The sequence below is a fragment of the Bufo gargarizans genome, chromosome 1 (assembly GCF_014858855.1).
Source record: "Bufo gargarizans isolate SCDJY-AF-19 chromosome 1, ASM1485885v1, whole genome shotgun sequence".
Taxonomy (NCBI): domain Eukaryota; kingdom Metazoa; phylum Chordata; class Amphibia; order Anura; family Bufonidae; genus Bufo; species Bufo gargarizans.
In genome coordinates this window covers 68,677,068-68,692,739 of record NC_058080.1, presented here as the reverse complement: position 1 = coordinate 68,692,739, position 15,672 = coordinate 68,677,068, and the positions used below count along the sequence as shown (strand labels likewise).

General features: G+C 45.1%; 1 protein-coding gene across 2 annotated transcripts in view; it reads right to left on the bottom strand.

The window, feature by feature from the left end:
* PPP2R2C (protein phosphatase 2 regulatory subunit Bgamma) overlaps positions 1 to 15,672 on the bottom strand; it is a 194,554-nt gene that overhangs the window by 69,303 nt on the left and 109,579 nt on the right. For both annotated transcript variants that reach the window (XM_044296222.1, XM_044296229.1), the window contains 4 exons: positions 6,510 to 6,607; positions 3,819 to 3,984; positions 1,787 to 1,899; positions 1,119 to 1,296 (listed from right to left, as the gene is read on the bottom strand). In XM_044296222.1, the coding sequence (XP_044152157.1) occupies positions 1,119 to 1,296; positions 1,787 to 1,899; positions 3,819 to 3,984; positions 6,510 to 6,607 (555 nt within the window). The remainder of the gene's footprint in view (positions 1 to 1,118; positions 1,297 to 1,786; positions 1,900 to 3,818; positions 3,985 to 6,509; positions 6,608 to 15,672) is intronic.

Genomic DNA, 15,672 nt, shown 5'->3' with positions numbered 1-15,672 from the left:
ATAATAAATCCGGCATATGTAAACATCTCAAGTGCGGCAAAACACTTTATCATGGTCCATAATAGAAGCTCGTCACCATTCACAGCCTATGCCATAGAACGAGTGTTTCTGCCTGCAAGAGGTGGAGACCTCAAAAAACTTGTAAACCAAAGAGAAGCCTTCTGGATTCTCAAAATTGAAGTCCAGAAGCCCTGCAGGATTAAATTTGAGAAAAGAACTCATGTATATTTATTAGTAGCTATTAACGATCACATCATGCTGCAACTTCAAGAAAATAAAAAAATGTATTGTATAGCCTGAATGGTCAGTTGGATTGCAGCCAGCAAGCATTGAGGAGTGTTCACATGGAGCGTTGCTTCTGCTGCTCACTTATAATCATGTTTATTCACTTATTTATATATTTATTATCAATGCTATGTTACTCCTCAATTTTTGCTGGGTTTAATGTCATGAAATGTCTGTTCATAGGGGCTCATGTTACATTTTAAACTTGTTTGGTGCATTAAAGTTTCTGCTAGCACTTTTGATTGCAGCACCTGGGATGGCTTGCACCGCCCAGCTAGTTTAAGGGGGGAGGGATTTTCTATGTTCACTCTTATATACACTTCCTTAGAAATTTATTATGATGGTCATGATTAAGAACCATCTGGTTCGAAACACATAGACCGTATTGGGGCTTGCACCTTGAGGATTTTTTACCGCTGTATATTTGGTTTTGTGGAATAAAACATCGTTAAGCACGAAAAATCGAGGTGCTGGATTTTTTCCTTTCAAGTATATGAGTCTGGGTCTCTTCCCATCCGTGCACCTTGCAAACTACTGATGCAGGTGAGCTGGACTGTTACTATTGTTTGCCTGGCGCATGTGTGAGATTTCAGTGCAGCAGAGAGTGATGATGGAGACTTGTAACCTCATGTGCACATTGTATAAAATCATGGTGGAGGTAATTTTGCTCTACAGTAAAGCATCACTAACCATTCAAAGACATAATTAAAGTTCTACTGTACTACAGATAAAACCCTTTATCCATAGACATCTAGGGATATCTACGTGCCATTTAAGCTCAGGACTTTACTGTCATGAGCTCCTACTTTGCTTCCTACTGTAAGAAAGGATACTGAAGCTCCGGTCTGTGATTGCCAAGTGCCAGAGGTTAATCCTGAGATCATCGGCTGACATGTACGTCTCACAGTCACTGTTGACAGAGATGGAGTTGACATGATACGTGTGTCCATTAGAAAATATTCTTCTAGGGGAAACTTCTACCATTAGATCCATGGGCTTAAGAACAGGCACCTGAAAATAAAAGACCATTAGAAAATGTCTAACACATACCGCACAATGTTGCAAGTAACCCAAACATTTGAGTCTCAGGTCCAGATTTTCATTATTCTATGTTGGAATGAAATTTTTGTAACCGCTAGTTCTATACATCTATTTACCATAGGGTGGACAACCTGTGGGGGCATGGGCCACATGTGGTCTGCAGTTCCCTTTTACATGGTATACATGATATACTTGTCTGTGTTCCTGTGGCATCCCTCTAATGAAGAGAATGTTATTTGACAAGTCATGGACTTCCTTAGGGAGGAGAAGAGTTGATGCAAGGAATGGTGAGCAGTGTGGCTGGTGGCAGTAACAGGGGTACTGTGGATGATGGCACTAATGGGGCGCACTCTGGAGGGCAATAGAACCCAGTATATATTTGACTATCCTCAGCTCTAGCAGCACCCAAATGTTGCTTCTATACATGAAATGATCTCTACAACCAAAATGTCCTTCTTACCTGTAAGGAGGTCACGGTGGAAAGATCTTTCAACTTCCCTTCTTCATCTTTGAGGTTGTACCCTTCTGGCCTCTTATCACGCTCACTAATTTTCCATAATTTGATTGTTTTATCTAGAATGTAACAATATCACAGTATCACTCTCACTATTATGTTAATATCTTTCCATACAGTGCCAAAAGTGTGTGCAACCCTATTGTGAAAAGCATAGAGCATGGAATACAGATCCATAAGCAAGAGATATTTCAAATCACTATAATAATAAAATAGAGGACAACACCCAATATTACCACATATTTTAAGTTCCATCCACCCATAAAACCAACCATCAACCCATCTAAATGTCCACCAATGTATCCATCGCTCAACCTATCTATCCATCCATACTTCTATCAACCCATCCATCCACCTATGTATGTATTAACCCATCTATCCATTCACCCAATTTACCTTCAACCCATCTATTCATCCATCCAAACATCCACTCATGTATACATCTATTCATTCATCCACCTATGTATGCACCCTTCTATATCCATCCATCAGTCCATGTATCCTTCCACCCATGTGTCCATTCATTAATCCATCCATAAACCTATTTATCCATCAACCCTTGTATCCATCTATCCATCTTCCCTTGTATCCCTCCATCCTCACATGTATCCAGCCACCCTCCATCTACCTAAGTTTTCATCTATTCATCCATACATCTATCCATAAACACTGTGACATAGCAAGGGATTTTGTTTGGGAAGGCAGGTATTTTCCTCCCAACATGGGCGGCTGGGCTGATTTCCAGCTAGGTGAGATCAAATACCGGACCAGAGTTTAAGTGCCGGTCCAGGTTTTGGCCACACCTCGCTGTCCTTAAATAGGCAGCTGGGCTCAGAATCTGAGTCTCTGTATTGGGATCTAAAGCATGGTGCCGTACTAGAGGGCTAAGAGCCGCATGCGGGGAAACAGGCCCCATAAAGCTTTGGACTTTCCTTTGTGTGAACAAACACTAAGACTGTCAATGTTGCTTAGTTTTTTTTCTCCTGTGTGAATAAACACTAAAGTTTTGTTTTACAAACTGTTTCTTTTGCCTCTGTTCTGCGTCTGCTTACCCGGCCTACCAGAGCGAATCCTCACAACACATATATCCATCTACCAAAGTATCCATCTATTGATTTTTTTTATAATGTTGTAGCATATTGCTAGGATATGCCATAACATGATTGCTGTGGTCCAAGCTCTGGGACACTCCTGATCCTGAGGACAAGAGACCAAGGTCTCAACTTTTAGCTCCTTGGTTCTGAGGATCATAGGTGTCCCTGTATTTGGAACACCCAACCAACCAGGAAGTGATCCTAGTGACACTCCATCAATGTCTTGGTGGGAAAACCCATTTACAGGCGAACTTTTGTGTGAAGCATGTTTCACCTTAGGCCCCCCCATTCCCCCAGCCACAAGACCTCAGTGAAGAGGAGTTTTAATCTAGCGATGGCTATTTTCAGCGGCAGGGTGCATTCTCTAGGATAAAATACACGAGGACTTGTCTGAGTAGACATTTGGTCTCATTTATACAGCCATTAGGTTTCAACCAGTTTGTGTTGTAAACTGTGCAATTTGTTGAATTGCGTGAAATGGACCAAACAGGTGGAGGTTTTTTTTCGTTAACTTTTTCCTCTCTAATCAAAATTGAAAATTGATTTAAAAAAAAGTTGGCCTTGAAGGAGAGGTAGGTTATGCCACATTTATCAGAGATGGTAAAGAAAGCAACCAATCTGTGTGCCAAGATATAGATGCACAGGTGTGAGAAGAGGTTCAACCATGCAGACATTCCCACATGTGCCGTTAATTCTTCCCTCCTCTCACTCCACATACACTGGCACACAACACATAATAAACCTGCGCCATTGTGTGCGCCCATGTAACAGTTAAGTGAATTTCGCAGGTCTCTGTGGAGAGGAACGCAGAGCTCGTTAACATCCTCATAAACAATCGTTCCCTCCTGTAGCAGCACATGGAGGCAGATGATCTGTGATCCTACCATTTGTTGACAGAAGGGAGTGGGCTGCGTTCTGCTGGGGGAGCCATTTAATCTTGTTAATTTTTTCCTCTATTTCCAAGCTCTTCAAATAATCAAATTCTGGCTCGTGGCTCTGGAAAGTGCTGTAGACATTGTATTCGCCCTGACTGCAGGGTTCATTCTTACACTGCAGAGGAGACAATGAGAGCGATTCAATAGAAGCGTAAATTACAATATAAAAAAACATATTATACATGATGAAGAGCGATGCCTCCATATACTGCTGCCTTCTGTCAAAAAATGTTCTTCCTTCTACTTCCCTGAATTCTGTATAGACCATTAATGTTTGTTCATTCTAGCAAGGCGGGACATATTTCCTGTTTTTCCTGAGCTTTCAGGTTCATGGACCAAGTGACAAAACGACAGAGAAGACTTACACCTACATCAGGTTTACAATGAATGGTACCTACAGGGAGTCTAAATCACTGAGGAAAGATATTACTAGGTCACATGAACCTAAAGGGGTTGTATCATCAAGCACATTGGTGGCACATCGCTACGATATGCCACCAATGTCAGATAGGTGAAGGTCTTACCCCTGGGACCCACACCTATCTCTAGAACATGTCCCCCAAAGCAAAGGACTTGGCTATTTCCGTAACTGCCATAGAAGCGAATGGAGGGTGGATGCACTTGCGTGGTGTGCCTTTCTTCACCTTGATGGCCCTGTTCTAGAGATAGGTGTGAGTTTCATCTCTGATATGCCACCAATGTATGAGACAAGACAACTTCTTTAAATCAAGTCCAAAATATCCAACCCAATCCAATGTCCATAAGTTAAACAATATTACAAGGGTACCAGACAATAATGTAAACCAAGGTCTCCAAGCAATATAGATATACTTAAGGACAATCAAAGTCCTGACGCATTTCTCTACACAAGCAGTCATCAGAGGACCCTATACGGACCATATGTCCTATAGCGTCCAGTGGGCACATCATCTCTCCTTATCCATGGCTGATAATCGTCAGTAGCTCCTCTGGAACCTGGTTTTCAGCACGCAATAACTTCTGTATCGGACTTTATCGGTGTGCCTTGTATAGTGTCCCCGATGACCAGGTTGGATATTTTCAGTGATTCTTATATGGGGTCTGTTACCAGAAAATTCACTGATAAACCATGCACAATGCCTTGTAGGACTGGCTCAGTGAATGAATGTAATGATACCTTTCACTTAGGGATCTGTTACTGCATTCTGGAAAATAAAAGTACTTTTATTCCATAGGCAAATGAGCAGTTAAGTGCAATGAGGGTGGGCCCAAACATCTCTGTGCACCCTTGCTCCTCCTGCTTCCGCTCCCGCTCCCAGTCCCTCCTTTTTTTTCTTGACTGACAGGACCAGTTTCCTGCATAGTCATCTTGCCTGGGCCTGTCAATCACGAAGGTGCACTTAACGGCTAATTTGCATACAGGTTAAAAGTACTTTTTCTCCAGAATAAAGTAACGGATCGTTGAGTGAATGATGTCATTACATTTAGCTGAGCTATCCCTACAAGGCATTGTACCTGGTTAAACAGTAAATTTCCTAGTAACATACTCCCTTTTTTTGATTATACACTGCTCCCCGCCTCCCTGCATAATTTTAGTAAATTTTCGATGACCCCTCTAGGTTGAGGTGCTTTCAGGTCAGTTCCCTGTGTAGCGCAGTAAAGCGAAGATCTGGGTCATGGCAGCACCTTACAACATGCTGTCTCCAAACAGGCTCAAGGCTCTTAACCTAGAGTATATAAAGGGATAAAACATGTCTATGTAGCACTGCAGATATAGCAAAGCTGAATTTGTCCTGCAGCACAACTTGTTAATATCATGTCTTACCTAGGTCTGAAAAAAATACCTTCATTATATTTTTGCAAAAATACAAATGATACATAGACCCCTAAGAGTTAAGCAACAAATGTACTTCAACAACTGTATAAACTGTATTATGGCAGATTAATAGGGTGTCCTACTGATGGGACCTGCAGTGATCAGCCCTAATCCATTTGTCATGTGTTTCATTTCCCTGCAGTGCCTCTACAGGGCAAATGAATCATTACATGGTGCTCTGCATGTAATGCCTGGACATGTTGGGTCTTCCAGAGTAAGAGATGTTCTTTGTCGCTTCTCTGTGCTCTTCTTATACCGGGTTCTCCAGGAACACTGACATTTTTGCAAGTGCCTATAGCCTTCCTCTGTAAACAGGAGATTCATACTTACCTGCTCCCTGCCACTCTGGTCCTCCAATGCGTCCATGTTCTGGTCGGCAGTTTTTTTGTCTTACGGCATGGGCATAGCCGCATGCTCCACTGCAGCCAATGACTGGCTTCTGCATTAATGCGCTGCTTCTGGCCACGTCGCTGCTGAAGCCTGTCACTGGCTGCAGCAGAGCACATGACTGGACCAAGGCTGTGCCGGAAGAAAAGAACTCGGAGACCAGAACATGAACATAGTGGAAGACCAGAGTGGTGGGTAGCAGGTAAGTATGAATCTTCTGTCTATGGAGGCAGGCTATAGGCACTTGCTAAAATATCAGTATTCCTGAAGAACCCCTAGTTAGGGCAACATATATTAACCCAGAATGCCCTTGTATGACTACTTCCACTCTTGTCTTGGAAGATACCTCTTTGCATGATGTTACCCCTTTGATATTTGAGCAAATACCGTACACCTACCTCTGGTTCTCGTTGGAATATTACAACACGACCCCCCTTGTCCCCAGTTGCCAGCAGCTCTCCAGTGTGGTTAAACTCAACTGTAGAAATGATATCAGCTGGAAGAGAAAAACAGCAGGAATACGGCATTAATCACACTATACCAGGCGTACAGCCTACACATTAAGGTTCCCCTTATATTCCACAACCCAAGATCCCAATTTAAAGGGATTCTCTGCTTCTACTTATTGCCCCTATGGGGATCTGCATAAGAAGTATTTCCACCCTATAATGTTTTAGCCTCTCATTAGCACAGTCTGTTCAGTCAGAGTGTGACATCCGGGACCCTAGCAATCAGAAGATGACATTTCTCCTGCATGGTGGAACTTCAGGTCACCTGCTGTTCAGGGAACGGCAACACAGCATCAACCAAGTGAACATGCAGGGAATACAGAGAAGAATCCAAAGCACTTAAAAGGGTTGTACAGGTTCAGTGTCAGACTGGCGTTCCTTGGGCCAACAGTTTTTTCTGGACCTTGGGGGCCCACTATGGCTTCAGAGACTGGGCCCACTGGAAGATTCTCTGGTAGTCTGGAATGCCAGTTCGACCTTCTACAGGATAAGGGTCCATTCACACGTCCGCAAGTGTTTTGCGGTCCGCAAATTGCGGATCTGCAAAACACAGACACCGGCTGTGTGCGTTCCGCATTTTGCGGACCGCACATGGCGGCCACTATAATAGAAATGCCTTTTCTTGTCCGTGGCTGCGGACAAGAATAGGACATGTTCTATCTTTTTGCAGGGCCGTGGAACGGAAGTGCGGATGCAGACAGCACACTGTGTGCTGTCCACATCTTTTGCGGCCCCATTGAAAATGAATGGGTCCGCACCCGTTCCGCAAAATTGCGGAACGGGTGCGGACCCATTTTGCGGACGTGTGAATGGACCCTTAGAAAAAAAATTACAGCTTTCTGTCACTAACAGTGCCACACCTGTCCACAGGTTATATCTGGTATTGCAGCTAAGGCTACTTTCACACTCGTGTTTGGTGCGGATCCGTCATAGATCTGCACAGACGGATCCATTCAGATAATACAACTGTCTGCATCCGTTCAGAACGTATCCGGTTGTATTATCTTTAACATAGCCAAGACGGATCCGTCTTGAACACCACTGAAAGTCAATGGAGGACGGATCCGTTTTCCATTGTGCCATAGAAAACGGATCCGTCCCCATTGACTTACATTGTGTGCCAGGACGGATCCGTTTGGCTCAGTTTTGTCAGACGGACACCAAAATGCTGCAAGCAGTGTCCGCCTCCAGAGCGGACTGGTGACTGAACGGAGTCAGACTGATGCGTTCTGAGCGGATCGTTATCCATTCAGAATCCATTAGGGCAAAACTGATCCGTTTTGGACCTCTTGTGAGAGCCCTGAACGGATCTCCCAAACGGAAACCAAAATGCCAGTGTAAAAGTAGCCTTAGTTCCATTCACTTCAGGGATGCTGAGCTGAAATACCAGGCAGAATCCATGCTTTCGTAATCCTGTACAACACCTTTTACCTCTGGGGCTCCTTCATTCTGAGGTTCACTGGGCATCCTGGATGTTGAATTTCCACTCATTACCTAATGACATCCATCATTTACTATCAAGGGAATATCCCTCTATTAGCCAAAGTCGAGTTGTGTAAAATAGTCCATTGATATTAATAGGTGGGCAGTGTTTCATTTTCCCTGCGACCCACCTACCTCATCGCTGAGCCCACAAAGACAACGTTCTGAAGTGGGAATGGAAAATGAATAAATGTCTCACAATGGCAGTGCCCAGTCAAATACAACATGTGTGCCCAACCAGTGTCATATACGTCCTAGGTAAATAGAGAGTAGTTCTTTGCTCAGGTAAAAAGTGCCATACATATTGCTTAGGTGATGCATAATATGGCAGATCCAGTGCCCAGACAGTCCATTACATATTAGTGTCTAGAGCCTTCATGACAGAACCATGGGTGGTCTGGGAACTTAAAGTGGACCTGGAAAAAAAACTAAAAGTGGCCCCATGTTGAAAGCAGGGCAACACAAGTAGGCAGGGCCAACAGAGGTAGGAGGACCAGCAAGACGTAGTGCGGCAAAAAATACCTCCCCAGCAGAACCAAATACCAAGGTGCAGCAAAAAACACTGCCTCACCAGAACACAGTGCCACCGGTCAGGTGCATAAGTACCTAATACTTGTTCCTAAATTAGTTAACACTGAGAGCATCAGATCTTGATGAGATCAGCCATGACGAGGGCCCTAGCAGCTCTAGCGGCCCCTTGGGCATAGGCACACTGGGAAATTTCCCTGTAGGTTTTATGGACAATCCGCCCCTGGACAGAACGGACCGCAGATCTCCTCAGTCCTTACATGCTCCTGCAGTGGTTCTCAACTTTACTTTCTGAATTCTCGTTTCAGATACATTATTTTGACCACTCAAGCATTTTGGGTTCATTTCCCTGTTACTCATTAAAATGGATTTGGCAAAGTGCCACATCAAATGCTATAGATGCATTTACAGTAGATTGTACCTGACGGGCAGCTCCTCCTCAGATATGCTGGTGCATTGTCCCACTACGTGCTAAAAGTGAATAAAGCTCAAAATCCTTCTAAAAAGCTTTTATTACCATACACACAAATGCATTGGGAACACTACACATTCTATTCCAAATCAAAACATGAAGAAAAATATATCAAATTTGTGTTGTTCCTCTAAAAAAATGTAAGAAAAGTGAATATTAGACTGTTCAAAAAAATTGCTGTGTTTGTATTCTTCTTTACAAACTCAAACATTCACTATATAAACTGAAAAATGTTTGAAGATTTTATTTTCCTTTGAATCATTTCACTAATATTTAGTTGTATGACCGCTGTTTCTGAGAACTGCTGTACATCTGTGTTGCTCGGAGTCAACCAACTTCTGCCACCTGTGAATAGGTATCCAGCCCAGGATGATTGGACTACATTCCACAGTTCTTCTCTATTTCTTGGTTTTGCCTCAGAAACAGCATTTTTGATGTCACCCCACAAGTTTTCTATTGGATTAAGATCCGGGGATTGGGTTGGCCACTCCATAACGTCAATCTTGTTGGTCTCGAACCAAGATATTGCACATTTACTGGTGTGTTTGGGGTCTTGTGTTGTTGGAACACCCATTTCAAGGGCATTTCCTCTTCAGCATAAGGCAGCATGACCAAGTATTCTGATGTATTCAAACTGATCCATGATCCCTGGTATGCGATAAAAAGGCCCAACACCTTAGGCCTCATGCACACGACAGTGAAGTTTTTTGCGGTCCACAAACCGGAAGGCGCCCGTGTTGCGCCGGCAATAGAAATGCCTATTCTTGTCCGCAAAGCGGAACAGAGCCACGGATGCGGACAGCACATGGCGTGCAGATGCGGACAGCACATGGAGTGCTGTCCGCATCTTTTGCGGCCCCATTGAAATGAATGGGTCCGCATCCGAGCCACCAAAACGGCGGATCGGATGCGGACCCAAACAATGGTCGTGTGCATGAGGGCTTAGTATGAGAAACATCCCCATATCATGATGCTTGCGCCACCATGCTTCACTGTCTTCACAGTGTACTGTGGCTGGAATTCAGTGTTTGGGGGTCGTCTGACAAACTGTCTCCATTTTGGCTATTCTTCTGTCCATTTGAATGGTAGTTTTTCGCTTTCTTCCGCATCTTTCAGGTTTTGGTTGCCATTTTAAAGCATTTGCGATCATTTTAGCTGAGCAGCCTATCATTTTCTGCACTTCTTTATATGTTTTCCCCTCTCCAATCAACTTTTTAATGAAGGTACGCTGTTCTTCTGAACAATGTCTGGAATTACCCATTTTATTCAGAATTTCAGAGAAAAATGCACTGTAACCAGCATGTACAACATTTGCTGCCTTCCTTCCCTTAAATAAAATTGTAACCTATTTTTCAAAGAATGAATGACCTCACTCATTGAACTCCACGCTGCTATTATTTTGAACATGCCCCTTTCAATAAGTGATTGTCCTTGCCATTTTCGCTATTCTTCTATCCATTCGAATGGTAGTTTTTCGCTTTCTTCCACGTCTTTCAGGTTTTGGTTGCCATTTTAAAGCATTTGCAATCATTTTAGCTGAGCAGCCTATCATTTTCTGCACTTCTTTATATGTTTTCCCCTCTCCAATTAAGGTACGCGGTTCTTCTGAACAATGTCTGGAACAACCCATTTTCCTCAGGATTTCAGAGAGAAATGCACTGTAACCAGCATGTAGAACAATTGCTGCCTTCCTTCCGTAAATAAGGGCAATAATTGCCACCTGTTTTTCAAAGAATAAATGACCACACTCATTGAACTCCACGCTGCTATTATTTTGAACATGCCCCTTTCAATAAGTGAATGAATTACAGAGAATCAGCAGCATGCATGTCATGACTGTTGGGTCTGTTGGGTTTCTATTACTCTACTACACCTGCTAGTAAATTATTTGCCATGTAGAAATATCATTTCTACCAAAAACAGTGAATGATCAGGTAAGTGAAGTCTGACTGCTATTATTTTGAACACAACTGTATATAGAAAAGGCCAGTCACAGGAAGTCGGAGAACATGAGATGAGAGTTTAGTGAAGGAGAGGAGAGCATGTAGCTTCTTCACTGCCCTCTACATAATCTTATCATATAGAGAACAGACTCAGTGTGCCTCAAACGACCCCCCCCCATGAACGCTGCTTGCTGTTGATGCTTATATAGACAACGATGCCCCAGCAGCCACCCCCAATAAACTCTGTTGCATTAGCATTAAGAAGAGTTCATGGAGGGGGGGTGCTGTGCAGAGTGGGCATAAGCAGGAGGACCGATGCTATGCAAGCTCCTGCCCTGCGCTCCTTCAGCTCTGCTCTCATATAAATCACTCTTCCTGCCTGTTCCAGGCTGTACATCACTTGCTGCAGCCCTAGTGAAATCTGTACTTCTGTACACCACTGTCATATCAGCGGTGTACGAAAGTATGGGAGAAAGTAATCTTATGGCGCTTATAATAGGTTCTAATAAACTTCATTTAGTTTATGTGTACTTTAAGTTAGGGATGTCCAACCTGCGTTCCTACAGCTGTTGCATGATGGAAGTTGTAGTTTTGCAGTAGCTGGACGGCTGCAGGTTGGACATCCCTGCTTTAAAGGGTTATTCAGGTTCTTTCAAGTTATCCCCTATCCACGAAAATGGAGGCCCTGTACTCTCTGAAGCCTGAAATGAACTGAGGGGCCAGTTGCACATGTGCACGGCCGTTCTATAAATTTCTATGGGAATTCCGGAGATATTTGAGCAGTGTACACATCCTGTGGATAGGGAATAGTTTGAAACGAGAATACCCCTTTAAGGATTTATATTGTCAGTAGTAGGCTACCATGTCTACTTCAAAATACGTTAATAATTTCCAGAGCAAAACCTTACGGGAAAATATTATTTTAGTTAGTTTTTAAGTAATTTATCCCTAACGGTTTAATTAGTAGTGGAATGGGCCACAGGTGGGTAGTGGGTGGGGTTAGGGGGGCCCAATTCAGATTTTTGCTATGGGGCCCAATGATTTCTATGTACGCCCCTGTCTAGGAAGCCAAGCCCAAGAGTTACTGGATCCCTTTTTGTAGTGCCACTGTCCAGAAGCCAGAGACGGAGTGGACTTATTGTATTGAAGCAACCTGTTCAAAGAATGGAGCAGATGAGTAATGTCTGCCGCTAGGGAGACCGTCCTGTTGGTTGCCAAATTTTAGTTCAGAAGATCCAAGTACTGAAAGGCTGGGTTAACAGAGCGAGACTAGAACCAAGGAAAGTATCACTCTCTCACTTACTTAAAGGGAACCTGTCATGTGGATATTTGATTATATTCTAACTAATTATATACAATCATTAACTACTAAAAAGTACCTTAGATGTATTCACTTACTGGTGTGACAGATGGTTACCTCATAATATACACACAAAGATGCCGCATGCTAATGAGCTGATTCGAGTCCGGCGTGAGATCATCGAGTCCAGCATTTATTTAATTCAGAGCTATAGCCACTCCCCTGCCCACCTGCTGCTGATTCCTATGGAAAATAACTGTCATTCAACAGTAGGTGGGCGGGGAGTGTCAGGAGCTCATGAATATTCAGGAGCTGGAGCTTTTCAATACAAGATGTTGGCAGATTGACTGGGTCAATTAAAGAAAGTGACCCAGCATTTTGCTAAGAGAATCAGTCACTTATTTATGTTGCCCTTAGTTAGGACACCATAAAACTGGTGACAGGTTCCCTTTAACCACCTCCCGACCGCCTAACGCGCCGATGCGTCCGGGAGGTGGTTGATTTATTCCTCCTGGACGCATCGGCGCGTCATCTCGCGAGACGCGAGATTTCCTGTGAACGCGCGCACACCGGCGCGCGCGCTCACAGGAACAGAAGGTAAGCGAGTGGATCTCCAGCCTGCCAGCGGCGATCGCTCGCTGGCAGGCTGGAGATCCGAATTTTTTAACCCCTAACAGGTATATTAGACGCTGTTTTCATAACAGCGTCTAATATACCTCCTACCTGGTCCTCTGGTGGTCCCTTTTGTTAGGATCGACCACCAGAGGACACAGGTAGGTCAGTACAGTCCCACCAAACACCACACTACACCCCCCCCCCCGTCACTTATTAACCCCTTATAAACCCCTGATCACCCCATATAAACTCCCTGATCACCCCCCTGTCATTGATCACCGCCCTGTCATTGATCACCCCCCTGTCAGGCTCCGTTCAGAGACGTCCGCATGATTTTTACGGATCCGATCCATGTATCCATGGATCCGTAAAAATCATGCGGACGTCTGAATGGAGCCTTACAGGGGGGTGATCAATGACAGGCGGGTGATCACCCATATACACTCCCTGATCACCCCCTGTCATTGATCACCGCCCTGTCAGGCTCCATTCAGACGTCCGCATGATTTTTACGGATCCGATCCATGTATCCATGGATCCGTAAAAATCATGCGGACGTCTGAATGGAGCCTTACAGGGGGGTGATCACCCATATACACTCCCTGATCACCCCCTGTCATTGATCACCCCCCTGTCAGGCTCCATTCAGACGTCCGCATGATTTTTACGGATCCGATCCATGTATCCATGGATCCGTAAAAATCATGCGGACGTCTGAATGGAGCCTTACAGGGGGGGTGATCAGTGACAGGGGGGTGATCACCCTGATTACCCTGATCACCCCCTGTCATTGATAACCCCCCTGTAAGGCTCCATTCAGACGTCCGCATGCGTTCTGTGGATCCGATCCATGTATCCATGGATCCGTAAAAAATCATGCGGACGTCTGAATGGAGCCTTACAGGGGGGGTGATCAGTGACAGGGGGGTGATCACCCTGATTACCCTGATCACCCCCTGTCATTGATAACCCCCCTGTAAGGCTCCATTCAGACGTCCGCATGCGTTCTGTGGATCCGATCCATGTATCCATGGATCCGTAAAAAATCATGCGGATGTCTGAATGGAGCCTTACAGGGGGGTGATCAGTGACAGGGGGGTGATCACCCTGATTACCCTGATCACCCCCTGTCATTGATAACCCCCCTGTAAGGCTCCATTCAGACGTCCGCATGCGTTTTGTGGATCCGATCCATGTATCCATGGATCCGTAAAAAATCATGCGGATGTCTGAATGGAGCCTTACAGGGGGGGTGATCAGTGACAGGGGGGTGATCACCCTGATTACCCTGATCACCCCCTGTCATTGATAACCCCCCTGTAAGGCTCCATTCAGACGTCTGCATGCGTTCTGTGGATCCGATCCATGTATCCATGGATCCGTAAAAATCATGCGGACGTCTGAATGGAGCCTTACAGGGGGGGTGATCAGTGACAGGGGGGTGATTACCCTGATCACCCCCTGTCATTGATAACCCCCCTGTAAGGCTCCATTCAGACGTCCGCATGCGTTTTGTGGATCCGATCCATGTATCCATGGATCCGTAAAAAATCATGCGGATGTCTGAATGGAGCCTTACAGGGGGGGTGATCAGTGACAGGGGGGTGATCACCCTGATTACCCTGATCACCCCCTGTCATTGATAACCCCCCTGTAAGGCTCCATTCAGACGTCCGCATGCGTTCTGTGGATCCGATCCATGTATCCATGGATCCGTAAAAAATCATGCGGATGTCTGAATGGAGCCTTACAGGGGGGGTGATCAGTGACAGGGGGGTGATCACCCTGATTACCCTGATCACCCCCTGTCATTGATAACCCCCCTGTAAGGCTCCATTCAGACGTCTGCATGCGTTCTGTGGATCCGATCCATGTATCCATGGATCCGTAAAAAATCATGCGGATGTCTGAATGGAGCCTTACAGGGGGGGTGATCAGTGACAGGGGGGTGATCACCCTGATCACCCCCTGTCATTGATCACCCCCCTGTAAGGCTCCATTCAGACGTCCACATGCGTTTTGTGGATCCGATCCATGTATCCATGGATCCATAAAAAATCATGCGGATGTCTGAATGGAGCCTTACAGGGGGGGTGATCAGTGACAGGGGGGTGATCACCCTGATTACCCTGATCACCCCCTGTCATTGATAACCCCCCTGTAAGGCTCCATTCAGACATCCGCATGCGTTCTGTGGATCCGATCCATGTATCCATGGATCCGTAAAAAATCATGCGGATGTCTGAATGGAGCCTTACAGGGGGGTGATCAGTGACAGGGGGGTGATCACCCTGATTACCCTGATCACCCCCTGTCATTGATAACCCCCCTGTAAGGCTCCATTCAGACGTCTGCATGCGTTCTGTGGATCCGATCCATGTATCCATGGATCCGTAAAATCATGCGGACGTCTGAATGGAGCCTTACAGGGGGGGTGATCAGTGACAGGGGGGTGATTACCCTGATCACCCCCTGTCATTGATAACCCCCCTGTAAGGCTCCATTCAGACGTCCGCATGCGTTTTGTGGATCCGATCCATGTATCCATGGATCCGTAAAAAATCATGCGGATGTCTGAATGGAGCCTTACAGGGGGGGTGATCAGTGACAGGGGGGTGATCACCCTGATTACCCTGATCACCCCCTGTCATTGATAACCCCCCTGTAAGGCTCCATTCAGACGTCCGCATGCGTTCTGTGGATCCGATCCAT